Source organism: Helicoverpa zea, chromosome 8, assembly GCF_022581195.2.
Source record: "Helicoverpa zea isolate HzStark_Cry1AcR chromosome 8, ilHelZeax1.1, whole genome shotgun sequence".
NCBI classification, from domain to species: domain Eukaryota; kingdom Metazoa; phylum Arthropoda; class Insecta; order Lepidoptera; family Noctuidae; genus Helicoverpa; species Helicoverpa zea.
Genome location: NC_061459.1, coordinates 8,817,924 through 8,844,306, shown reverse-complemented (window position 1 = coordinate 8,844,306; position 26,383 = coordinate 8,817,924). Strand labels below are relative to the sequence as shown.

The 26,383-nt window shown below is 36.7% G+C and overlaps 1 protein-coding gene across 3 annotated transcripts; it reads left to right on the top strand.

The window, feature by feature from the left end:
- Positions 1-6: 6 nt before the first annotated feature.
- LOC124632437 lies at positions 7-24,970 on the top strand. Of its 3 annotated transcripts, none has more exons than XM_047167282.1 (5): positions 7-264; positions 21,090-21,294; positions 22,771-22,893; positions 23,282-23,428; positions 24,658-24,970. In XM_047167282.1, exons 1-5 carry the CDS (start codon positions 262-264, stop codon positions 24,861-24,863), a joined length of 684 nt encoding a protein of 227 aa, XP_047023238.1. In that variant the 5' UTR covers positions 7-261; the 3' UTR covers positions 24,864-24,970. The 3 variants fall into 3 exon arrangements, with proteins under 3 accessions (XP_047023238.1, XP_047023239.1, XP_047023237.1); XM_047167283.1 differs by lacking the exon at positions 7-264 and adding an exon at positions 4,569-4,591; XM_047167281.1 differs by lacking the exon at positions 7-264 and adding an exon at positions 6,837-6,874.
- Positions 24,971-26,383: the final 1,413 nt, after the last annotated feature.

The following is a 26,383-nucleotide window of genomic DNA, read 5'->3' as shown; positions in this document are numbered from 1 at the left end:
TTTGATTCTCCCGGGGAGAAACGGTTGGCAGGTGAACGGTTGCGGCCCGAACCGAGCGTGAGCAGAAGTTTCGACGCGCGGTAACCTCGCGCATGCGTACCGATGTTTTTGGCGGGAAACGAATGTCAAATGTCCGAAAATTAAAATTATTTTTTCTTGTGCCAGTGATTTATTGTAATTGAATAATAAACAAGAACATAAAGTTTTTAATTTATACTTTTCAAGTAGCAGCTTTTCAATACAAACCCACTTCTCGGAAATATGGTAAGTCAAACTTTGTAAAAGTTCACCATTAAATAATTTGTACCAAAATTATTTTGGGCATGGCCATACAAATTCGTATAGTAAGGATTACGATTTTAATTTATTTTTTTACAATATTCAAACTCAAAAAAAAATGATTTTCTAAAACTTGTCAGATAGGTAGAATGTTTTTTTTTTTAAATTAGGTCCCTACCTTTTAACGAAAACAACACATCCTATAAATGTTTGCACTTCACATGCTCCCGCAAACATTTGAATATTTGATCCCGCAACATGTGAAGTGCAAACATTTCGTTACCATTGTTCATTTATTACCTGCATATTTAGGTCACCAGCTTAGGTGTCAAAGCTTCCATTTTTCGAAACGTCCTTTAGTGCATTAAATTACGCAAATTAAAAAATATAGGTACTTATTTCAAATTACTTATGTAATTTGTCATGTGACAATAGTAAAATACTAGTGTTTTGAATAATATTAATTCAGATGGGTACCTAATATGTTTGAATCTAATGCAATAACTTTCTATTTAATATTGAACAACTGTCGTTTTAAGAATACCTTAGTATTTTAGGTAATACCACCATCCGTAAACTAAAATAATAAGTAGGGAATAATTTACGCAAGACAAGAAAAAAACGCAAGCAAAAGAATTGCACCTTCTTATCTTTCCAAAAAAATGCGTTAGTGCCTACCAAACTTTCAGAAAAAAAACTATATCTTTTGTTACATTAGTTCATACCCAATACATGAATCATAGAGTAATTACAGACAATCTCATAAGCTCAGAACAATAGGCTTTAGATACCCAACTTTTACTCATCATGTGATACTTAGGAACAAACATAAACACAACGGCTTTCGCGCTTCCGAACGAGTTTGAGGCCTAAGCAGGTCCGTTTATAAATATCTTCATACCTTCTTATTTGTAAGCTAAGCTATCGAGTAAACACTGGTGCACTCTTTTAATAAGTAGACAAAGCCAAAGTTACCTTATGCTCGAAGGAAAATAATGCATTTCATTGTAACTGCCCAATTTCGATTAACGATTTGAATATAAATGGGTTTCTATTTTTGTCTATGACCACTGTCGTACAAGGGCGGATCCAGCTTCGGCGCCAGGGGGGGGTCACCCAGTCATGGTCAAGTCACAAAAAATATTATATTGTAGCGTATACTTCTTTTAGTATTAAAAGTAGTAGTATAAATACAATAAGTACGTACGGAGCGAGCTCGAAATTTTTACGAATGTTAAGAAAAGTGTTTTCATGTAGAAAATGGCCCGAGCAGAGTGAGCGCAATTTCTCGTACATATTTATATACTACACACAGGTGCCAAACAAAAAAGCGCGAGCGAAGCGAGCGCGAAAATTTTGTGTTCAGGTCGAGGACTAAGGTTAAAAAAGTTTTTTTTATCTAGAAAATGGTCCGAGCTGAGCGAACGCGATTTCTTGGACATAATCACAGATGCGAAATTGAAAAAAGCGTGCGCGAAAATTTTTATTCAGTTCGAGGACTAAAAGTAGATGAAAATGCTTTCTTGCTGTATAACAAATATACAGCACAAATACAAGAAAGCGCGATCATAGCAAGCGCGAGATTTTTTTCAGGTTGAAGACTTAACGTTTGAAAAGTATTGTGTACGCAGAAAAGGGTGCGTACGTTTTTTATTGCAGCAACAGTAAAACATTTTCTGTGAAAACTTCAATTGTCTTACTATTGGTAAGGGTTCATGAGATTAGGGCCGTCTCTAGCTCATGTAGCGCCTGGGTGCAATCATCACCCAAGCGCCATCTATGTATCTATTGAAAGATTATGAGTAGTACATATTGATCGAAGTACTTTACAAGGAATATAAATAAGAACGTTCTAACGAAAGTCACTTTTTTGGTAGGTTAAAATGTTTCCAAATCATTGTAGGCTCAAACTGTTGGCCAGATTTAAGTTATGAAATTCGAGACAGGACAACGTAATTGTAAAAATTAGCGCGAGCGAAGCGAGCGCGCAAATTTTTTAATTTTGGGACACAAAAAGTTTATATGTTTTAAAAACCGCTGTAAAGTAACAAGCAGTCGGAAGCGCAACTGTTTTGTTTTTGAGGACTCCATTAATATATATTTTTTGCTATATTTGACTTATGAAGTTATCAAGGCAAGGTTATATGTATCCTGCCTTGATAACTTCATATTGCGCGAGCGAAGCGAGCGCGAAATTTTTTGAGCCTACGACACAAAAGCACCTGATTAAGTACATTGTAAAGCAACAAGTAGCCGCGAGCGCAGCGAGCGCGAACTTTTTTAGATTATTTGTTTGAAGACTCACAAATCAGACTGGGAATTACGTACAAATAAAAAGGAACCGTGATTAGAGCGAGTGCCATTTGTGTTCGTTGATTCGGTGCGTCAATAAAAATAATAAACAATCAGAAATACAGCACAGACATAGTCATTTACTCGCGAGCGTAGCGAGCTAGAATTTTTTCACTTAGTTGGAGGATGTTAAAAGTTAAAAATTATCAAAATGATCAATCCAACAAAGCGAAGGCGGCTTTTTTGTCAGTATCATTGATACAATGTGGAACTTCCTTATCGAACGGGTGTAATTTCTTCGAAATTTCCTGGTGGTGGGGCGTCCCGCGGCGCCCCTGAGACCGAGGCGCCCGGGTTATTCGCACACCCTGCACCATAGGTTAAGACGGCCCTGCATGAGATACAGCATGTAATGTAGACAACCCGGACAGCGGATTCTTAGTAACAGGGTCCCGTTTCCTCCTTTTGGGTACGGATAAAGAGTAAATAAAGAATAGAGAGCGAGCGTTGCGAGCACGAATTCTTCAGCAAAAATACTCTACCTATTCACTCGGAATAAAAATTATCTTATACTTATAACAAAAACATCGTGTTTAACCATTTCAATTATTAGTCCTCTTAGGTCCTGAACCTGGCCCAGGGGGGGGTCATGACCTTGTGACCTACCCCCTGGATCCGCCGTTGCTGTCGTATTTTTTAAACCATAAATGAAAAGGTACTTGATTATCAATTTTCAGCTTTTGTTCAAATTAAAACCAAATTGAAACTGAATATATAGGTACTTAAGCTTTTCTGGTCTACAAATTACCTACGTATAGGCAGTAGCGGCTTTAGGGTAGGGCGCGGTTGGGCGACGGCCCAGGGCGCCGGACATAAGGGGCGCCGCGCCGCAGGCGCCCCAACCAATCCTTGATCAGAATTTTACTCCTATTTTTGTTTTAAATTTCATCAAAGATCGCAGCTTACAAGAACTGTATCCAAATGTATGGATAGCATCAGGGCCGCCTTAACCTATGGTGCAGGGTGTTTGAATAACCCGGGCGCCGCGGGCTCAGGGGCGCCGCGGTACGCTCCTGGACCAAGAAATTTCAATTAAATTAATGTATTGTCATACAATGCCGCGCGCGTTAGATACACTACTTTTATGTCCCAAAACTCAAAAAAATTCGCGCTCCCTTCGCTCGCGGCTTCTTCACTTCACAGTCGCCTTTTATTATACAACGTTATTTTTTGTTTGTGCGAAACCTGAATATAGTTTGTTCAGAATCAGTAACTGAATCGATTCCAATAGTTTTTACATCATGTTATATATTTTCCCAAAATTATCTAAAAAACTTTGAATGTTGGACACCACAAATAGGTATTTATTCTCGCACAACAAGTCACGGCGAGTTCATAGCGGGCGCGAGCGCACAGTGCTATCGCGTTGCGCGGCATGTGTGCGTTTTGTGGTGATTATGTATTTTTACGGACAGTCCCGTAACTTACCAAGCTTATAACTTTGTGATTTTTCATGATACGGTTTTGAAATTTCGTACATAGATTCTTTACATAAAAATACTAGATAGGTGTATCAGGTTTCGCATAAACAAAAAATAACGTTGTATATGTTAAGGACTTTTAGTGATCCAAATCTCAAAAAAGCTTTTTCGGGCTTGCTTCACTTTATAGTTGTTTTTATTTTTGAAATTTATTGTCTACCCTAGCAAAAAGGTAGCGTCGTTTTTAAGTCCTTTTATTAATAAGAAAGTAACTTCTAGTTTCTATTTATGGTACTACCAGGCCTCTGTCACTCGACGTACTTGCGCGCGATAAATGCCTACCGCTCGCTGGGCTACCGGTAGCCCCACGCGGCACAGGGTTTTCGACAGCCGCTCGTGACGCGCGCGTTTTATGTTTATTATTTTTATTTGTGAACATGACGACCTCTGGCCAGTTATGTGCTGTGCTTGGTTGCAGATCAAGTAAAAGAAAAAAATATAAAGCTTTCGTTTTTCCGTTTACCTAGAGATGTAGACAGGTCAGTTATTGTTTATTTTTGATTTGGTTTTTAAAATTATCTAATAAACTGAAGAACTATTTTGATTTGTGTAGGTGTATATGTGACTATTGTAGGAAAATATAAAGGTTTCCTATTATATATGTACAGGCATTTAGAAATATGTTATACCTATGTATATTCATACATTTCTATTTTTTAAAGTAAAAATACTTATCTTCTTTGTCATTTTAAAAATAAGCGACTTACTTTAGATACTTAAATTATAGATACTTATACCTTATACTTAGTTATACATGCAATGATTACCGAGTTTTGTAGCTAAAAACATTTCGAGTATAAGTAGGTACAGTTCTCGTCCAATTAAATGGTGGCTTGGAACATTGCATATATCGCTGCGTAGAAACCAATTTTGGGTAAGTAGGTATGTATCAGCGGTCAGCGGTGTTGTGCCAGGGTAATAGGTAAGTATAGAATACTAGCGTGTTCTGTGCTCGAAAAGTAGGCACCTCTATTGATTTGGGAAGTCAGTTACAAACAAGCGTAACTTTGTTTCCCTTTTTAATTGTAAGAGGCAACCCTACGCTCGCTGTCGGCACGGTCGCGGTCACTGAACTGTGCGCTATCGCATTGAAATAACAATCGAGCGCTGGAGCTTTTAAGGTTCATTTTCTAACGCAGCTATGAATTTGTAGGTAGTTTGGGAACTTGTAGGTGCTTATAACAGTAGGTATGGACTTTTTTGTATGGAGTGATTTATCTGTTACGTAGTAACTATTATATAATCTGTGGTACTACTTTAAGTTCCAAAATTTTAATTCATAGGCGCCAACACCAACAAAGAGTTATCTACGTTTGGGCTACATTTTAAGTAATTTTTGTTTTGAGTTCTAAAATATAACAAAAAATTTCGCGCTCGCTTCGCTCGCGCAATCACAACCTGTATTCCTGTGTTTTTGCATTCACCAACCAGCAATAACTTATGTACGATTGGGCTACATTTTAGGTAATTTTTGCTTTGACTTGTTAACTATAAAAAAAAATTCGCGCTCGCTTCGCTCGCGCAATCGGTAACTACATGTGACTCTGTTTTTCGTATGGGTTTGAATTGCAGTTGGGGGCGCCGTAGAAATCTCGCCCAGGGCGCTAGTAGAGTTAAAGCCGGCACTGCGTATAGGTACTTAAGTATTACAACTCGAACAAGACAGTTAACATTAAAAACCACTCGAATCCATAAAGTCGCAAGAAGCATCAATTTGTCATAAAACCCGTTATTTATTGAGCAGCCATTACTGAAAGGAAGGCTGTGATGAACGGCTACACATTCCCTAGGATTGCTTCAACACTCTAGTATTAGGTTAAAGATTAGTTGATTCCTAGTCATGTGACTACTTACCTGTGCATCAGATTAACTAAACTCAGATAAAATTTAACCATTTCAATCCTACAAGGTCGTCCCTCGAGGCTTTACAACAAAAACGTCTAAGCTTTTCTTTATTGCTCATGTGTAATTAAATGCCAATTTGGCGTCTAGGTGGGATATTCAGTCATTTTACAAAAACAAAACTAAATATCTAAGTAATTGCTTAACAAACATCGGATCTTAAAATGCTTGTGTTCAATTAATTTATCTTAATATGACGAGCTCCTACGCAAACCACGTTAAATTGGTGGGTCACATTCACAGATTAATATATTTAGCAAGATAGACCCAGCTGTCATTTAATTGTAACATGTTTGGCAGTCTTTACTAGTTGACTGCCAGCAAAACAAGAAAGTCACTACCACTCTTATCTAGGCGGGTTGCCCTCGGAAAACTGGGTTGAGGAGGACAGATAGTTGTTAAAGGTCTAGAGGCATATGTCGCTAATAGGATTGTGTTCTTGTCTCTCTTACAAAATTCACCCCTTACCCTGAGTAGGTACTCAGCTTTTAAAATTAATTTATAGTCCTAGATAGGTACCTGCACCCATTTGCCTCACACATCGATTACCTATTGATCGGCTTGTAATCTAAGATTAAAGCAATATTTAGCGGAGACGTTGCCGATATGACGATACCAGTCTTTATTACACAACTCGATGGAAAGGAAAACAAATAATATACCTTTAGGTACTTACCTACTAAAACTAAACTTCGAACAATTTGTTCATGTCTTAAAACCTTCACTATAATATAAACGCTAATTGGACCGCAAACACTACAATTCATACGTGCAGTCAATAAAACACAGATTTGCTATTAAACGATTAGGCTTGAGGCGTGTCAATGTCAGGTTTTGTTGTCACAAGCACTTACAAAATGGTGAGCATATAGAGCCCTTACCTATTATTTTTTTCATTGCTTGCTAGGACAATATTTGGTGACAATCAGGATAGCATTAGGCGAATTGTGAGTGAAGTGGATTTTATCTAACGGATAGGATGTGAGAGTAACAAGACATTGCACATTGCTAAGTACTGATATTTCGAATGATAGTTACAAAGTTTTTATAAATTTTGATTTCGCCACAAAATAACTAGTCATATTCATATACCGTATCGTTGGTATACCTACGTTTATCTTTACAGCATTCTAACAAAGAACTGCTCCATGGAGTAAGTAGGTACTCCAGGAGCGCATTTTCTCATGCATTATACCCATGCGAGTCCACATCGCGTGCGCACATAATCTCGCAACTAATAGCATAATCTTCAACAAATCCTTATTGATGGCACAACATTCTCTTGTGTTCATGATGACGATTGCTTTGTATTGTATGGGCTCCGTTAAACGATACCGTCATATTTCATAGGCTCTTTGTTTTCAACTTAATGAAGACTATCGAAATCGGCAGTAGGTGTACTTGTATGTACCTATTATTTTTATTTCATTTTATGTTTAATAATCCTGAATTTCTGATTTCGTTTGGAAGTAAATTTTCGCTGATTTCCACTGAAGGTGTTCAGTTAAGGAAGAGGCTGCCTCCCTCAACTAACGTCGACTGCAGGTACCTACATATGGACATCGAAGTAGCTTATTGAACTTGCTGTTCAATATACTTAGTAGGGACTGAAAAAAAGTCTTCTGCAAGCCCTATGCCTCTGATGAGGAGTGCTATGATTGCATCATCATCATAAATCTAACCTAACCCTGAATGTACAATCTTAACAAGTAATTCATTACACCCTACTTAAATAATCATTCGAAATAATCAAAATCACGAGTTACAATTTCTGAGGATTAGTGAGTAAGTAGATATCATTCGCGTGATTAGATCAGCATGGTGTGAACTTGAATCGGTGCGTGTAATAAGTTAATAGACAGCGGTGATCTTACACAATATAACATGAGCGGATTACTAACGCCTAATGGATTTTATCTATTCGTGTTAGTAGTAACTAGCGTCTTGATAGGATTACCGGTTGAGACTGGTAAGCTTCGCGAGTGTATAAAATTGTTCATCGGATGGATCAGGGCAATTTTCAAACTTGATGTTGGAACTTGAAAAAGCTTTTCCCAAAAAGTTTAATTAGTAGTTCCAATAACTGCACGTACCTCCTACGGATGGCGTTATTTCGGGCGTATTAGAACATTTTTGGAATTCGGGGCCCGCTCTTACAAAAACCAGCGTATACACGCATATAGTGCACAATCTGAAACTCGCGCTAGCCTAGCTAATTTCACACACTCGATGTTAGCTCTGGCCTCCCCCACCGAGGCTGTACTACAGTAATCCTGCAAGACCCGTAATTTTAGATTAATTAGATCCAAGCGCGTGATTATAATGTCACACTCCAGCCTATGCATTATTAACTTATGTAACCCACTGCTAAGGAGAAACACAGTTAATAAAAAAACAATTTACACAATATGCTCCCCACAAACTTTGAAACTATACTGCAGTAGGTACTGTTGACACCGCGGACTGCAGCTTTATTCAGTACTAAATGCAGTTTAGCGCATTAAATAGTTCCTAGAATAAAACGCGCCTGACTGGCTGCAATTATTTTAAAGCAAATCCTTTGAATCTATTGTTTTGAGTGTTCGTGAGTGAGTGATATTATCGAATTCAAATAAAGCACAATTTAATGAATTCTAACTTTTTCAGTAAAATAATGTCGCATTGCAACAGCACTAAACTATTGCAATACTTATATACCTACTTACTTGTACATTTCATTATAATTTAAATCACCCATACCTACCCAGGAGTTTAAACTGATGTACCTACATACTTTATTGTTAAATCATTATGTCCTGAAAACCGTCAAGGTTAATATTGCATGTGTAATTTACTCTAAATGGCGCAGTATTTGTTAATCTTCTGTTATTAATTACCAACATAGCCAAACATAAATCGATTAGGTTTCAATGGATCCAGACAGATTTATCAAGATGATCGTTATTAAGTCATTATCTGTACGTTTTATCTTTAATCAAAATATTTTAATTGCAGTCGTCATATCATTATCGTCTAATGGCCGATTTACCAAAATGCAAATATTGACTATTTTTGCCTACAGCCAACATGAAAATATTTTGCCTAATTAGACCATACCATGATTTAGTGCACGACTTAATAATTTACCTTGTATTTTATGGGTGCATCAATTAAAAATTACAAGTAATATCTTCAAGTAATAAATTACTACGTACTGTGAACATCTTATGGGCCAATCATAAAACTACAAATGTGACTCTAATATGAATGCTTGTTACACGAGCATGCAAATAAATTCATATTTAAATTCTTCAAGCTCATTAAATCGTACATCTGCCATAAAATAATCAGATAACTCCTGCCTCATCTCCTCGTGTCATGATCTGACCATGGACTGGTAACATCATAAATGTAACAAACTGCAATTATTGATATAATAACAAATACCTGCCGAATTCTTGCTGCACGCACATCGTGACCGTCCTCGAAATTTTATCTTAGTGGATCTCAATCAACCTTGTCACTCCTATTATTTTTTATTGATCTAGACGTTACTTACTCGAAATCGATATCATACATTACATATTAATTAATCACTAACAAGTTTTGTTTAATCACAGTGTAATTCATAAATCTAACCAATTAATCATGTTATGTTCAATAGCATCGCATCTTTAACTAGCAATTAAATTAAGAATTTATGCATCCACAGCTGCTGGTATGTACCTCTAGTAGGTATTACCGTGTCGAATCATTACATTTACTTTTACAAAGATCGTGATTTCCTCTGTTTGAGCTATCAGACAATTTATCGTATCATCAATATGAATGGGCAAGATAAAAGCTTATTTATACGCGCTATTAATTGAGGCACTGCAACGATGCATATGATTATATTCTACGAAACTTTGTTTAATATAGAACAGGATCAAGCGAAGGTGTGAAGGTCGGTTTGCGCAATAAATCGAACCGCATCTGGCAATATAGTTCCCATTGTGGGACTGTGACGTGGATCACGAACTGCTATTGCTCCACTTCCTCGGGTATGTTATCCACTAAGTTTTACAGACGACTTTACGAGGTCCCTTTACTGCAATAAAAGCGCAGACACCTTCTCTTTTAGCAACAGACTTAATTGAATCCTACACCCACAACTAGGTGAAGGCGTCTGTCGTTTATCAATGCAATGAGGCGTAATTGATGCAACATTCAGAATTTTCTTAGAATTGAATTCTTCGTTGGTTAACATTGATTCGTCACAATTGCTCATATTTGTAACATGCTACATCCGTGGGTGGTTCCTCTCGACTATTGTTAAGATAACCCTCAGATATACTAATTTATGAGAACCTAGAGTCATATTATATTCTGAATCCAATCCAAGAGCAAACGTGTCGATATTTCAGAACAGATTAAACTAATGATATTTGTGAGGCACGACTGTGCTCTGCAGTTGTGTTCACGTACGAAATATAAAATTATGTTCTCATTCAATTAGAAATGCATCTGTACCTACCTATTAGTAGGAAGACATACTTATAGGTATTTATTTTTTAGCAGCCTTGTTTGTAGAAAACCAAGCTTATCTATTTGTTTAACACGCGTACAATAGCTAAAAGTATGTGATTATAAAAGTAACTTTCGCCTTCTATGCGTCTGTATACGGAATCGATAATGATGCGGAACCATAAGCTGATGATGGTATTTTTATTTTTAGAACACGCTTGCTCGACCATTGACAACAATACAGGACGTTTTTCTTTTGACAAGCTGAAGTAAGTTGTAAGTAGTACTTTACGAACTTAATTTATGCCTTTTCACAATAGCGGATATTACTATATCTAGGTATGACTATTAGAATATCTGCCAGGCTTTCACGTTTAGAAGGACTTGAAATTACTTACAAAATAACTTTTGGTACATGACATCAGAAGTAGGTACATACTTACTCATAGTTAAAGGGCCCTTTAATCAATTATTATATTATTTTTTCCCTCTCATTCATTGATTCCAAATATGGATTGTTAACAACTAGTTTTGAGGTGAGAATTTAGCACCGTCACTTTCCACTATAAATACAATCTTATATAACGGAGACCGGAGTCAAAATCATCGATCAAAGTTCGACTCATCGTTGTTATGGCTATGAGTCAAAGTCCATTCATACTTTTAATTCATAAACTAATCTTATACAAAGTTAGAAAGGTTGCACACCTCTTTCTAATATCTATGGTAGCACGTGATGCTGACCGGGATTTTAGCATTTCAAATTCTATCGTCATACATAACAAGATCTTCGGATTACGTAAAAACAATCCTTTCTCAAGCAAATGTTTTTTTTTCCTGTAAACGAAAATAAGTCTTTTGAAAAACTTGATTTTATTTCATCCTCCGACGATATTTTTGCTCAGAGTGTTAATTTTAAACATAGTTAAGAACATGTAAGATGAATGTTAACTTACATAGGCAAAAATAGCTTTGTTATTATTAGTGAACATACATACATAGATGTTAGAAAAAGATCTGTAAGCAGATTATATACACAAACATGATTGTATGCCTCCATACGTGGCCCATACCTATATTTCGTAAGGAAAATAATTGAAAAATTGTGGGGCCATTAGATGCGGATCTTTCACAAAACTGTATCATTTCCAATTTAGCTGCGTCATTACGGCAATATGTACAAATGTATGTAGTTACCTATATGTATAATACGTATTTAAATTGCGTATAGTAACAGTACAAATACCCAACTTTATAGTCAGAGAAAGTATTTATATTGTGGTCAGGTTATTTCAGATGAGTCACCCTTCATAATACCTACCTTTGCCTTTTCCTTTCAAAAGCAAGTCACGTTTGTGTTATCAATAAACCACAATATTATCGAAGTAATTGAAATATTGTTAACTACTACTTGGCTTCTCATTACGTTAAAATTATTAGGCCTATGTTAAAATTATGGTTAAAATTAATCGACTCTTGTGTAATAACCACGGATTACTCAATAGTTGGCTACTACGCAAAATAATACACGAGTACCTGCCTCCATAATAATAATTATTTTAATTTACAATTTGGACGCTGATCATCTTTCAATTAAACGCTTGCGTAATAAGAACAAAACCATTTAAAATAAAACAATATGAAAAATCCAGACACGGATCTTCAAGAAATAAATAATAATTATTTATGAGTCATTGGTAGGTATGATCTATAGGGTCAAAAATACAGTTGATGACGATTTTATCTAATTTTACCCAATCAGTTTAAATTACTACAGTATAGATAATTGAAGATAATGACCATGACTTCGATATAAATTTTTAATGCCTCAGTTCTTTTTTTTTTTTGAGAGGAAAATTCGGATTTCTGAAAATTTCTACTGGATGAATTATTATAAAGTTCACAATGCAGTACCCCATGAAATTTAGTTTCCAAATCACACTTATAACGAAGTCAATAAATTCAGACTATTACCAACTACACAACCTTCTTACTAAGAAAAAGTTTATGCGAAAAACTTATGATTACGAGACAACTACTACATTTCAGTCATGAACAGTCATTGGCTAGCAAGTTCATCTGTTTAAGAGGACGAATTGGAATTTTTGGCGCCAAGGATCTCAATTTTTCTCAGTAAATACAAAACGGATCAAAATACAACTTGGTTACCTGAAAGTTCATGATATAAACCTTATTTTGTTAGATTCACATATTATAGGCAAACGGGACCGATTTAAGCCTCTTAACTTTTTTAGTAGTTGAGTATATACATACTCTTTAAAATTGTAGAAGGAATTTTTATCAAATTATCATTTCAAAATAATAAAATTACAAAACCATTTTGTCGCTTACGACTTTTAGTTATAAGCTAGCGCGGGTATTGTTATCCTCGCCCCGCTCAGACGCTCCGACCCCTTTTGGCGCCTTAGATGCGCGTGCCGGTTATGGAATTATTGTTGACCAATTCGTCGCCTTAAACTGAAAAACCCCCTGTAGGCAGATCCATTGCTTTTATATGAATGACTAGCTTCCGCCCGCGGCTTCGCCCGCGTGGAGTTCGGTTATATCGCGTTTCCAAGAGAATTCTTCAAAAGTCCGGGATAAAAACTATCCTATGTTCTTTCTCAAAGTCAACTATATCTTTCTACCAAATTTTATTAAAATCAGTTTAGTGGTTTAAACGTGAAAGCGTAACAGACAGACAGACAGAGTTACTTTCGCATTTATAATATTAGTAGGGATGTACAATTTACGATGTTATTTTACTATGTTCCCAAGTTTGTCGTTGTTTCTTAAATATCAAATTATAACAAGAGCCAAGTTGAGAAAGTTCAATTGATAAAAGTAGGTTAATGCGATCCCTTCAGTTCGCAAATTAATAACACCGCTGCTGATACATATACCGTCTTACCTTCAGAAATTCCTAACTTTATTGACCTGAAGGATCTTTTGTTTATCTTTATTAGAAGTTAGTAAGTCTAGTCACGAAATTACTATTTAAGGAGTAGTGTGGGCGGACTAGGCGTTTATTTAATTTACAACGGAATTAAATGTGCCTTTTTTGAAGATTGCTCGTTTTAGCACCTACGTACCTGCAATGAATGAAACACTAAAAGAAAATGCATTTGCGTTAAGACTGGTCGATGTTTCAGTCACAATTTGCAGTGCATGAGATAAGCTGCCTGTGCTGGAATTGCTCGAGAGGTCCATAACACACGTACTTTGAGAAAAAACATGTATGCAGTCTAGTTAAAGGTTCTTAGTAATTTAATAGGTCGAACATGAATAGAGCAATCTCAGCACAGCCCATTAAATATCGATACATCGTTTAATTACATTCCGATATTTATATAGTTCGGCCATTCAGAGAATGCGTTCCTGACACGTCGCGATTGAACTGACGACGTAACTTTGCAATGGCGTTGCAGTTACGATAAAAATATTTTTGCTGGTTGTTTACCGTTTTAACAATTGAGGAGCATTAAAACAACATTATTATATCAATAATCAATGAATGTAGTTACGTCGTCAGTTCAATCGCGACGTGTCAGGAACGCATTCTCTGAATGGCCGAACTATAATTACACGTGAATTATTACTACTTAATTAAGATCCCACTTTAATTACGTGTACCTACTCGTAGATAAGTGGAATGATATGAGTTTTTTAGTTCCGCAGCTGCAACAACCATTAACTATGACCTTGATTAGATTCGATGGGCGCTCTTTTTTCTCAAGGGCAGGGCTTCGGTCGAAAAAATGACCTCTTTATGTCATGTAAGAATTTGTATTCTACTTTCAGATAACTATTTATCTTAAACGGTACTCTTATCAAATACTCGAACAAAGGTATCGCTTAACTTTTTTTGAAAAAGAAAACTACATAAGACTTTCTACCAAACCTATGATTGCAGCTACTGTAAAAATATAATATTTGATGCATCTTAAAAAGGTAGATCAGACTAGCTTCGTAAAAACAGAGAGCTCGAAGATCTATGTATAGACTTGAATTGAAAGCTAAGAGTATGAGTATGAGCTACAAAATTGGCAAACAAATTCTTCAATTGAGTACTGCATGGAATACCAAATAATATTCAATCGTTGGACAATCAAAAGGATAATGACCAGCAACAAAGTAAGATAGTTACGTCAACATTGTTTTGCTAGTGCTACGAACAGGCACACTGAACCCAGGTATCTAGATAGCTATCCGGAAGATCACGGCCGATTCGTCTCAGACGTAACCTCGGGTTATGCTCTGTATTTCTTACGTTGTTTCACTTGAACGATAGTTAATGTATTCAAATAAAGATTCTGTGAGCTAATATTTATTGTTATTTAATACTTTAACTATATAGGTACGTTACAAATTTCACCACAATACAACATCAAAACGCGATTTTGTCCATGATATCCTCTGATTTCTGTACTCCGAACTATTTAGGACCGACAGCGTGCGATATTTTCTCTGAAAATTTTTCACCTGTAACTCGATTTTCTACTAGTTCTTGCTACTCGTACTAAAATGTATTTCTAGTTCTTAAATTACGGTATTTTAACTAAAATTCTACGATGACGAGATCTGCATCACTTCTATGTCTTTATATCTGACTCAGATATAAAGAAGTTTTTTTTTAGGTCTTTAGGTTCCTAGTGGCTTTGGTCCTAGGAGGCTAATACATTTATCTGCAAGAACATGCTGGCCGTTATAATATATAGTATGCCGCAAACTCATTTCCATATTTGCTGGTATTACAGCAATCCAAATAGATACTTACACGATGATTTAGGTACAGCACAAACACACATTCTCTCAAGAAATAACCTTATTAGTTGTATGCAGAACGCCGCACATCTGGTTCTAGGTATTGGCAGGCTTGTTAGTAGTTAGTGTTGATCGTAGATACAAATAGTAATAAGTTAGCTATGTGTAATATTGTGCCGAGAGCTTGCAACATCGGAATAATGGAGTATGAACCCTTCGCTTGCCGGAAGAAATGTAACGACTCAATATGCATTAACCGTTTAAGCAGTGGCGTAGCGTGGGGGGGGCAGGGGGGGCAAATTCCCCGGGCGGCAGCTTTTAGGGGGCGGCAAAATTTAACCAATTAAAAAAAAATTGTTCGCAACTAGTATCTGCGCCGCTACATAAAACTGTCTAACAATAACAAAACATTAAACAAGAAAGTTGAAACTTTTTAAACTTAAAATTAATTATTGTTAAAATTTGGTACTTAAAACAAACGTGACACTACATTTTACGTAATTTTGGTTTTGAGCCTTAAATAAAAAATAATTAAAATTTCGCGCTCGCTTCGCTCGCGTATTCAGAAACAGTGTACGCTTATTTTTGCATCTGTCAACAAACAAAAAGTTAAGTACGTTTGGGCTAAATTTTACGTAATTTTTGTTTTAAGTCCGATAAAAATTTCGCGCTCGCTTCGCTCGCGTATTCAAAAACGATATGCACTTATGTTTGCATTTGTCAACAAACAAAAAGTTAAGTACGTTTGGGCTAAATTTTACGTAATTTTTGTTTTAAGTCCGATTAAAATTTCGCGCTCGCTTCGCTCGCCTATTTAAAAACGATATGCCCTTATTTTTGCATCTGTCAACAAACAAAAAGTTAAGTACGTTTGGGCTACATTTTACGTAATATTTGGTTTAAGTCCGATAAAAATTTCGCGCTCGCTTCGCTCGCGCATTTGGAAACTACATAGGCAAGTTTTTCTTTATTGCATTTGCTTACCTACACAACTGCCGACATGCGTTTAGCAGAGTGCTAATTTAGGTAAACCAATGAGGTGGTCCCTCATGACTAAAAGGTTAAGAACCACTGGTTTAGATAAACTTGAATGCTATAGGTAAGCAATACCTACCTAGATACAGGCCAAATTTCACGCTTAGGTATAGTTCCATGGAAACTAGTTTAAGTCCGTAAATTAAATTAATTAGTTAAACAGTTTAAAGTAGCCCCGCTTTTAAATTATTTCAATTTCATATATACTTATAGGTACCTACTTCGCTAGCCTGCGTACCTAAAAGAATTTTAAAACCTTCAAGAAATCAAGTAACAAAGATATAAAATAGTCTACTTGCCCTTCTGCCGGGGCTGCGGGATGTTCGAAAGATTACCGCGGCTCTGGAACATAAAAGGCCTTCGACGGAACACGACGGTTTTTAGTCAGTAAGAGTCTGACACTCCCTCACCGCTGCTAACCCACAGCGGGAATGGTCATTTCATGATTTTTAACGTCGATACAAAAAAAAATCCCTTTTTTTGAAGTCGGTAAAAAATAACAAACGGCCAGTAACACTTGTTAAAAAAAATACACGGGAAGGGGCGGCAAAATCGACAACTGCCCCGGGCGGCAGATACCCACGCTACGCCACTGCGTTTAAGAGTTGCTTGTATGAATTTGTAAGAGCATGCCGATGTACTAATCTGCACGTAAACACCATAAATTTCACTGTTACTTATTTACGTTTGTATAACTTAGCTTTAAACCTAAAGGTACTGACGCAATTTGAAGAGAGGCATTACGCTCATTAATGCACTTTAATTACTATCACTAATTTGCATTTAGAGACTAGTGTAGATGGGAGTGCCTCTGCCTGTATAGGATATTAGAATGAAGAATCGATGAATAGACACTCGCAAACACGTAAAGCGTTATGTTTAGTGGTTCATTGTAAAAAACCTACGTCATTAATTTCAGCTATATTTATTTACTTTTTAGGAAGAAGTACCTACAAAGCAAAGCATGAGAACCTAAAAATTAGCAAATGAAGTTCTCGCGACAAATACAACAATGTCAACTAAGTATAACCATAAAGGTCCTTGACGAACCACGAGATGCAGTTTCGTGACCATTCTTGAGGCAGACAGCTGTTATAGAGCTCGTGACAAATTCTTGATGCTTGCTCCACTTTGTACTACTAAACAACCTAATATAGGGATGATACTTTAATAGCTGCACAACGAAATTTTGTAATCTTGTAACGATTCTAAATAGTGCACTGAATCGATAATTAGAACCCGCTTTGTCTGAAGTCACGTTTTGGAAATGTATCTTCAAGAGCTACCTTTGACAAGTGATCGATTGATTGTTCGTTCAAGCGGAGCGAATGTTTGAATTCACTATAGTACACCTCGATTAGTTACACAGGCTGTTGTTTAAAAATAAATAAAACATTGATAATGGTTATGATTGTTATGCACGATGAATCAATGTCAGCTCTCCTATTCAAAGCATTTATTAATGTTAGGTTCTATTAAAGGTTGATGCAGTTATGGGATTCATAGAAGGCCTTTTTTAGGCATTTTCATCTAGCTAGACTCTATTGTAGGTATTCACACGATTTATACGCCTAAACATAATGTAGCTCATGAACGAGTTTGCTTACGCTGTATTTATTTTCGCGTTATTAAAAAGACAACAATAGATTCAAATCGTTATAATAATTAGTATGTAATTAAGACGTGTATTGAAGCTGAAAGATAATTTCCTTGTTCGTGAGCGACCAAGTACCGAGATCATTCAAAACTTTTTCGTAACATCAAAATCGTTGGTTCAAAATACGGAACAACACTAACAATGCGCTTTGTCTTCTATTACTTAATGATGATGTCTCACCTTGGGGTACCTAATGTTCAACGTGTGCTCGAATCATATGACTCCATTAGATGAGGTTGTACTCAACAAACCTATTTGTTATCACGAAGGGTCACGGCCGATAATAAGCTCAAACTTTCAACACTGCAGACGCCATTGAAAACTATTGTGTGCTAAAATCGTATTAGTGTCGGATGTACAATATTCGTCACGACTTGACGAGACAGGGGCATTGCACTTTGCAATTTGTTTGTTCGCTAGATATTTTATAAGAGATTGATCCTGCAATGCAGTCTAGTAATTTGGGCTAATGAAACATGATTTATAAGAATCTGATCTACATATTAATTTTATTATCTCTTAAACCCTCTGGTAATATTATTTATTTGACTTAATTTCCATAATATAAGTTTTGTCAGTCATTGACGAAATGATCTGCCCTTTTTAGTTAATCATAGACACCGACTACTAACTGAGGATGAAGTAAACGTCGTGAGGAAATAGTGCAACCGTAGTGACCAAAGCCTTATTATCGGCAGCCAATTGTATAGATAATCATTGTTCAGAGTTTCTAATCCCTGTCTTAAAAACTGTTTTATTATTGAAAAATGTATAATGACTGATTTTACTGTTACTAAATATTGCACTAGTAGGCAAATTAAAAAAACTTGTTTGGCATCGGGGTGTTATTCAAGCGCCGATTAAGTCACATTAAAATCGAGCCTTCCAGAACCACTGGGCCGATGTGAAAATTTATTTCACTATTAGGTAGTTAGCCTGTACGGATACCTATTTCGAAGAAGGCAGCTTAAGCTGTAAGCTTTATCCATTGCGCGAAGTATTTCCCATGCGACACAGGTGAAACCTCTGTTGGAAGCTTTACCTACGTATAGGTATGAGAATCAATTGTGGTCCGATAAAGAGTTGGAAGTTCGCAAAAATAAAAAGAATAAATAACGGTCCCAAGACAGAACTGTCCTAGAAGTGAAACTTGTACTAAGTACCTAGAAGGTCTATTCATTTCTGTAGCATGACTAACAAAATGGCATTGTCAGTAGGTAAGTAAACGGTTTGTTGATTCACAGCCAATAGGTACCGTTATTTTAAATACATTAGGCTGACCACATTTATTATCTTATCAAAGAATAACATTGCAAACGAATAATATATAGATCTTTTACAAGAAGCTAAATTGTTCCCTAATAATTATTTTGCGGTGGCGGGTATATCAGAGTTCCGAATTCTCAAATATACACTATAGATATAGATAGACACCCAGACAAAATTGCTGCGTCCAAAATGCGCTACTTACACATTCACCAATTATTGAAATTCACCTTCTAGTGACGTAAGGTCCATCCTCCTGTAGCTATATATTTCCCCGGATATCCCAAAGAAACTGCAATATAAGCATATCCCACGGCGAGATGAAATGTTCGCTCGTCTCCGTTTCGCCACCGCTCCGCACTCCGGCGCAGGTCCAATTCAAACGACAGTCATTGTGATGCAACCGAGCCAGCGTGAGAGCACGCCGCTGCACGTCTAAATGGACCGACGGTAATCTAAATATTAGTATAAGTATACCATTGTTGGCATGTTGCTCATCAGGGTTTAGAGCCGGGTATTAACGCTCTGTGGAGCCTATTAAAACATTGTTTCACGATGACTATGAATTTTCTTTGAAGACACACTAGCGTCTTTGCGTCATTAGATCGGTGCAGGGTTAATTCGTCCTAAAGGTTACAGGTACAGGAACATAGGAATAAAAACGTATTACTGTTTATATCAATAAGCACCTATCATTTCTCAAAATATTTATTTCAGGCATATTTCGGTCAGAAACGTTCAAACTTTCACGTCGTCAATAGGCCATTTGAAGTGCTGGGCCTAATTATAACATCAATTAAAATTTGTTAAAAATGAGATGCTTGCAAAGTATTGTTCCCACTGATAGTAGCCACTAATGGCTTGTGGTTTGAGCATAATTCACGTGACTAAGTCGTATCATTATGTAAACAAATTGTCACTCAAAAACATCTTTCACCGTCGCGAGCGCAGTAATCGATCGTCCTATACCCAACCCACTTAGCACGTTGTAAATAACCGACTGCACCTATGTCATTCCATGACACTTATGATAGGTGATGTAATGATCATTATGAAGTTACCATTGAATTTATGCTATGAACCATCTAATAGCCACTAATCACCACAATTTGGAAAAAAACAAACCCCCTAATATATCGCTTCTTAATATCTTACTTCAATCAACACTGATGGACACTGGACAGTTCCTAGTCTTTGAAGACTGAACAGCAACCAATATCTCTTTCTTTACACGTATTTTGATAAAATTTAATCCTGTTGAAGACGAATTCTCAAAGAATAACGTGAAGTATCTATCCACAAACCTTGGTGCAAACAGGTTCAAGGGCTCTAACTAAACGCTGTCACAAAATCTTTCTAGAAACAAATTATTCGAATTATTTTATGAATGAAAAATACTCCGTGTCCACACGCGATATTCACATTAGGCGAGATTACCTTTTATTTTAAAGTTTTAAACGGGCAAAGTCTATGATATCTCTTCATGACTAGATATGATATAATGATGTCCTGCTCCATGTACCTAAGTAGACAAAATTAGCAGCTTAATGGGGTTTTAATCAGTCGCTGGTTATGGTTGTTACAATCGCGTTGGATGACTAAGTGTGGTTTACATATTTATTCCAAAATGAAATAATTTACACACATAATGGCTTCTTCATAGAAATTATCCTTTCCGAAAATGGTATAGCAGAAAACTGTATTTAAATTATCTACCTACTAGTAAATGTAGAAGTCCGGGCGGATGGAAGTAATAGATCTGAAAAGTTCCATTATGTATATCCGTCTTGCCTTCTAGGCTTCTACATAATAGATTTGGATACTATAAGGTTCGGGATACAGAATAAAGGTACGATATTTCGTTTCAGATGGCATCAAACAAAATGTCTAAGAGCACACTCAGCGTACTGTTGCTGTTACAAATGACATCGCAGGCTTTAGCGGGAACTCAGTTCGCTTCTCACGTCAGCGTGAACACACCCGCGCGAAGCTTCACGCACGGGGTCGGTGACCCCTTGCCATTGCTTGCACGGCGAAACAGCAACCGGCAATCTTCCTTCCGAAACTTGCCTGGTAAGTCCAAAGGGCAAGCACAAGTCCTACATTGATGATACTCAAATAGTAGGTACGTAATGGTACCTACACAGATCTCCTGCAACTACCTACCTACCTACTCATTGCGTGCCTATTGCACATAAACCTTCCATAACACAGGGAGTTCCTTCGTGGTGTGACCATTAGTCATGACAAGATGACCATTTCACGGTTGCTTAACGTTATGACCAATCGGCCTGTGCAGTTGTTATTCTAAGCCAAAACCCCTCTTCACCATAATCGCTTCCATTCTACTACTGTGGGGCCCGATTCTCCTAATTTTACTTAAGCGACATACGATTCACGTTCGACTCGATTCGACTGAGATCCAATCCCGACTCGATTACGATTGAAGCGTATGTGGCATTCCGCTATTTTTTCTTTGAAATAAACGTTTTATCATTTTTTGTCATTCAATAATGAATCATTTTGTGTGCAAATGATTTACGATTGCAAAATGATTGTACAGCAAACTACCGTATACTTAGACCACAATCACCAAAATAGCAGACCAATCGCACACCAATCAAATGTCAATCGAATACGATTGGTCTTTTATTACTAGCAGAATGCCCGATATGGTTAAAACTGCTATTGCGATCATATTGCGATTCGATTTCTATTCGATTTTGACATTGTTAACTTAGGAGAATCGGGCCCCTGGATTAGCTAATAAAGCCTTTTCCATGTTTCTCAGGCCTTCTAAAACTGTAAGTATTTAATTTATAGATCACTATCATAACAAACATGCTGCGCCGACCCCAAATAAAATTGGGATAAGGGCAGGAGGATGATGATGATGATGATATCATAACAAATTGTAGGTAACCAGCAATTAGTTAGGCAAGTTCTGCGTGGAATACTCGCTTCAGATTTGCACGGGGAGGTCAAAGAATTAGGAGAGATTCACACATAATAGACGAATACATAGTTCATAACAGCCACAGTTCATTCCCACGGCGATAACATAGTTAGGTACAAATTACCATCTCGATGGCACTTCTTAATAATACCTTAAAGAATATAAACAGCCAAAAATTGCATGTCATCTCGGCATACAAAATACTACAAAGATAGCGTGTGACCGTTTATTTCCACATTAATTTACACTTTGTTATGTGAACACGAGCGATTATTACTTTCTCGGAGGAGGAAAACAGCAACTCATTGAATTTTTAGTTTAAATAATGTATATTTGTAGTTTAACGACATACTTAGGGACTTTCGCTGATTCTATCTTCCACTCCTAGGATCAGTTCTAATAGGTTAAATAAAATATGGCTTCCACCCTTATGGCGCCTGGTACGGACATTCATTTTGCGCTGCCCTAGAACCGATTATGCTGGTATCCTCTTGTTAATACCTACAAATATTATGCATCTGACATACCTATGGATTTCTGGAAGAAGTCCTGTAATCGGAACAGATCTAATTCAATATTATTTACAATTTCAGCACCACACCAGCCCAGAGGGACAGGCTATCCCCGAATGAAGCCAAGAATACCGTTCAACAACGAAGACACGTTTCGCGAGAACTCACTACACGGATCACCCTGGCAGCACAACAATTACATGGGTATGACCAGTATGTCAATTGCTAATGGACACTATTGATACTTTTCATCAATCAATTTTAGCCTTTCATACGAATTGGGATTAAAATCTCTTACTAAGCCAACCGAAACCGTTTAAATTATCAAGTTACCATTGGTGATAGGATGCATCTAGTAGAACATGTTGCGCGGAAAAATGCGTCCTCTGTGGTCATTAGTCCGTGGTCACTAGTCGAACTGCAATGCATGATTGATATATTACACTGCAGCATGCAGTGTTAGGGCTATCAATTATTTTTCCAAAATGTTATCCGGAATTCCAGCAGTTGAATATATAAAAACTCTTGTTCTCCAAAGGTCTGCCAGTTTACCCCGTACTTGCCATAACACTAATATTTTTTCTGATTACAGATGTTGCGATTCCCGTACTACCTCCATCGCCGTACAAAGTAGACTCACCAGACCCCGAGTCGTTGTGGCCTGAAGGTCTGTTCATACCACCGTTTAACGCGCCACGATTTGGGTCTACCAGCCATCGCCGCAGTGAGGTATTGTCAGGTAAAGCTTATTGTAAATAATGCATTAATTTTAAGTATTAACACCATCCCTAAAGTAGCGGAGCTATAATAACCTATGTACTTACCACCTAAATGCGACCTGTAAATCTCCCCAGTCCCGATAATCAAGGTGGTGGAATACTTGCTGTAAGCTAGGGCGGTTCCAGCCCCCAAAAATATTGTGGACACGCCACATTCAATCCCTGTGGTTGAAAATTTACCTTTTGCACTTAGGTACTTTCATGAAATTCAGGTGCATGATGAGGGAATATTTGGCGTGAGTACAAAGGTGGTTTACATAAGGGAGTGAGAGAGCACATAAGAGAGTACATAGTGGTGGTACCAAAGGGAGTAGATATAGGAACATACAGGGGTAGTTATCCGCTACTGGATGTACATAAGTCAGCACAGAGAAGATGGTTACCTACCTACAGTGCACGAATTGAATAAAGTTGGGGTTGTACTAAATCTGAAATGGGGAAGATAGTTGACACATTAAGCTATTCCTCTAAGCACAGTGCCCCGCTGCCCGCTATAAATGCGGATTTGTGGTATAGTTCGGCCATTCAGAGAATGCGTTCCTGACACGTCGCGATTGAACTGACGACGTAACTACATTCATTGATTATTGATATAATAATGTTGTTTTAATGCTCCTCAATTGTTAAAACGGTAAACAACCAGCAAAAATATTTTTATCGTAACTGCAACGCCATTGCAAAGTTACGTCGTCAGTTCAATCGCGACGTGTCAGGAACGCATTCTCTGAATGGCCGAACTAGAACAATGACCACTAACGTATGCTTAAGCTGCGCTATACCAAAGCTTGTCTTTGTAGTAACTGTAGCATGCAGTTTCTCTGGGTTAGGTACTGACTGGGAGTGGAATAACTGCTTGTACGTCGTTAATTATAAAACAATAGAAAAGTAATTGTGCCATCGCAAAAAGCAAGATTCCTTTCAAATTATTTGATACTAGCCGTTTTCCCCGCGGTTTCACCCGCGTCCCGTGGGAGCTACTGCCCGCACCGGGATAAAATATAGCCTATGTTACTCGCAGATAATGTAGCTTTCTTATGGTGGAAGAATATTTAAAATCGGTCCAGTAGTTTTTGAGTTTATCCATTACAACCAAACAAACAAACAAAGTTTTCCTCTTTATAATATTAGTATAGATGATTTCACACCACATGAATTGAACCCGTGAACAACAAATAGTTTTATTTTACAGATGCAGAATCTTTGGACCCATACTTACTAGAAGGGTCAGAGGCAATCGCCGCGGTCCAGCGATCAAGTCGCCATGGTTTGCTTTACTTCCACGATATACCTCACATCGAGTCACTACTCGCCAACCAGGAACTTAGGATCCAGAACAATTTGAAACCTCATAGGATAGGCAGCATACGCCAAACGTGGCCTTATAACAGACCCTAGCGAACCTCCGACCAACGAACAAAACAAAACGTAAATAATGCAATTATATATTTGTATACAAATGTAAAAATACTCAATAAAAGTCATTAATATTATACACAACTAAATCTATGTAGTTTTATTTATATTTAAGAGATTCACTTCGTACGTAACTTTGCAACTAATTGAGAAAATTCCCATAGAGAAGGAAATTTTTGATGTTTATTGAATTATTTAACTCCATTCATAGCTATCTAGGAAAAAAATGCTTATAGAATACCTATACATAAATATAGCAGCCTTTTAATGAAATGAAAGTCGGCTTCAACTCAGCCATAGTTAGAGGACTTCAAAAGATTCTAATAAGATTTTTTTCAGCATCTCGATTCAGATCTTTGTTTATATATTTTTATAATAGGCATAGTACACATTATTATATCCTACTAATAGATGTGTTTTAATTAATTAGGCAATTTAATGAGCAATAAGTACAGAATACATAGGAATGTCTAAATGGACGGAATGACGTCATTAAGTACTTAATCACTATTTTATAAATTTCTTTACCTTGTATACATCTCCTAATAAATAACTGTAAATAATTCATATTACAATTAAACAAAAAGGCAGTGATTAGATTACAATATGAACACATTATTTTCAGAACATTCTTTATAGAACTATGAGCATCACGATTTTTTTTTAAATACTCAAAGAGAACTTGCAATTGTGATAAAAATACTGGAATTTACAGAAAAACTGTGAAACCCTGTTGCTCGTTAGTAATGTTTTCTGTTTCTTAATTGACAATTGATGTAATAGTATAATTTTAGAACTTATCTGCTATCTTCAAAATACATAATTTTTATCAACACACTTTGTGGTTGTAGAACCATTAAATAATATAACATCATAAAATATAATTAAACTATGTAGATACAACATTAGAGCTTTGTCATAAGAATTGTTATAAATTTTGCAAAAAGTAACAAGATAAACCGTTGTCACCCTTAGCATTATAATAAGATATGAAATGTACTTTAAAACCATATACAAAATTATGAAAATTGCAACTCCCTATATTCTGTGTATTTGCTACATACACTAAAACGTTTTAGGAGAATTTGATTTTTGTTCGTCATCATCCTCCGAGCCTTTTCCCAATCATGTTTGGGTCGGCTTCAGTTGTTCGTAATTACAATTATTAATAAATTTGGTTTGATTTACATTGGTAACAACATATAGGTTTTAATGTCATCTAAGGCAGCTGTCCCCAAATGGGGTTCCGCGGAACCCTGAGGTTCCGTGACAGGCCCTCAGGGGTTCCGTGGAAAATTCAAGATTTCCATATGGTAAATCGTTTCACTTTTGACAATATAAAATTATTATTAATTTTCAATTAAATTGTTTTAAATATTGCATTCCAAAATTCCATTTAGGCACCATGTAGGTGGGTACCACTCGGGAGTGTAAGTACGAGTTCGCGACAAGTGGCGGGGGAAGGCCACGGCAGCAGATAATTTAATTCCGTTTTTTACAAA

Coding starts and splice junctions, on each gene's coding strand:
- LOC124632437 (XM_047167281.1), top strand. CDS start 6,839: ATGTCAGGTTTTGTTGTCACAAGCACTTACAAAATG. Junction 6,875..21,089: donor TCACAAGCACTTACAAAATG/GTGAGCATATAG, acceptor ATTTCGTTTCAG/ATGGCATCAAACAAAATGTC. Junction 23,429..24,657: donor CCGCAGTGAGGTATTGTCAG/GTAAAGCTTATT, acceptor TTTATTTTACAG/ATGCAGAATCTTTGGACCCA.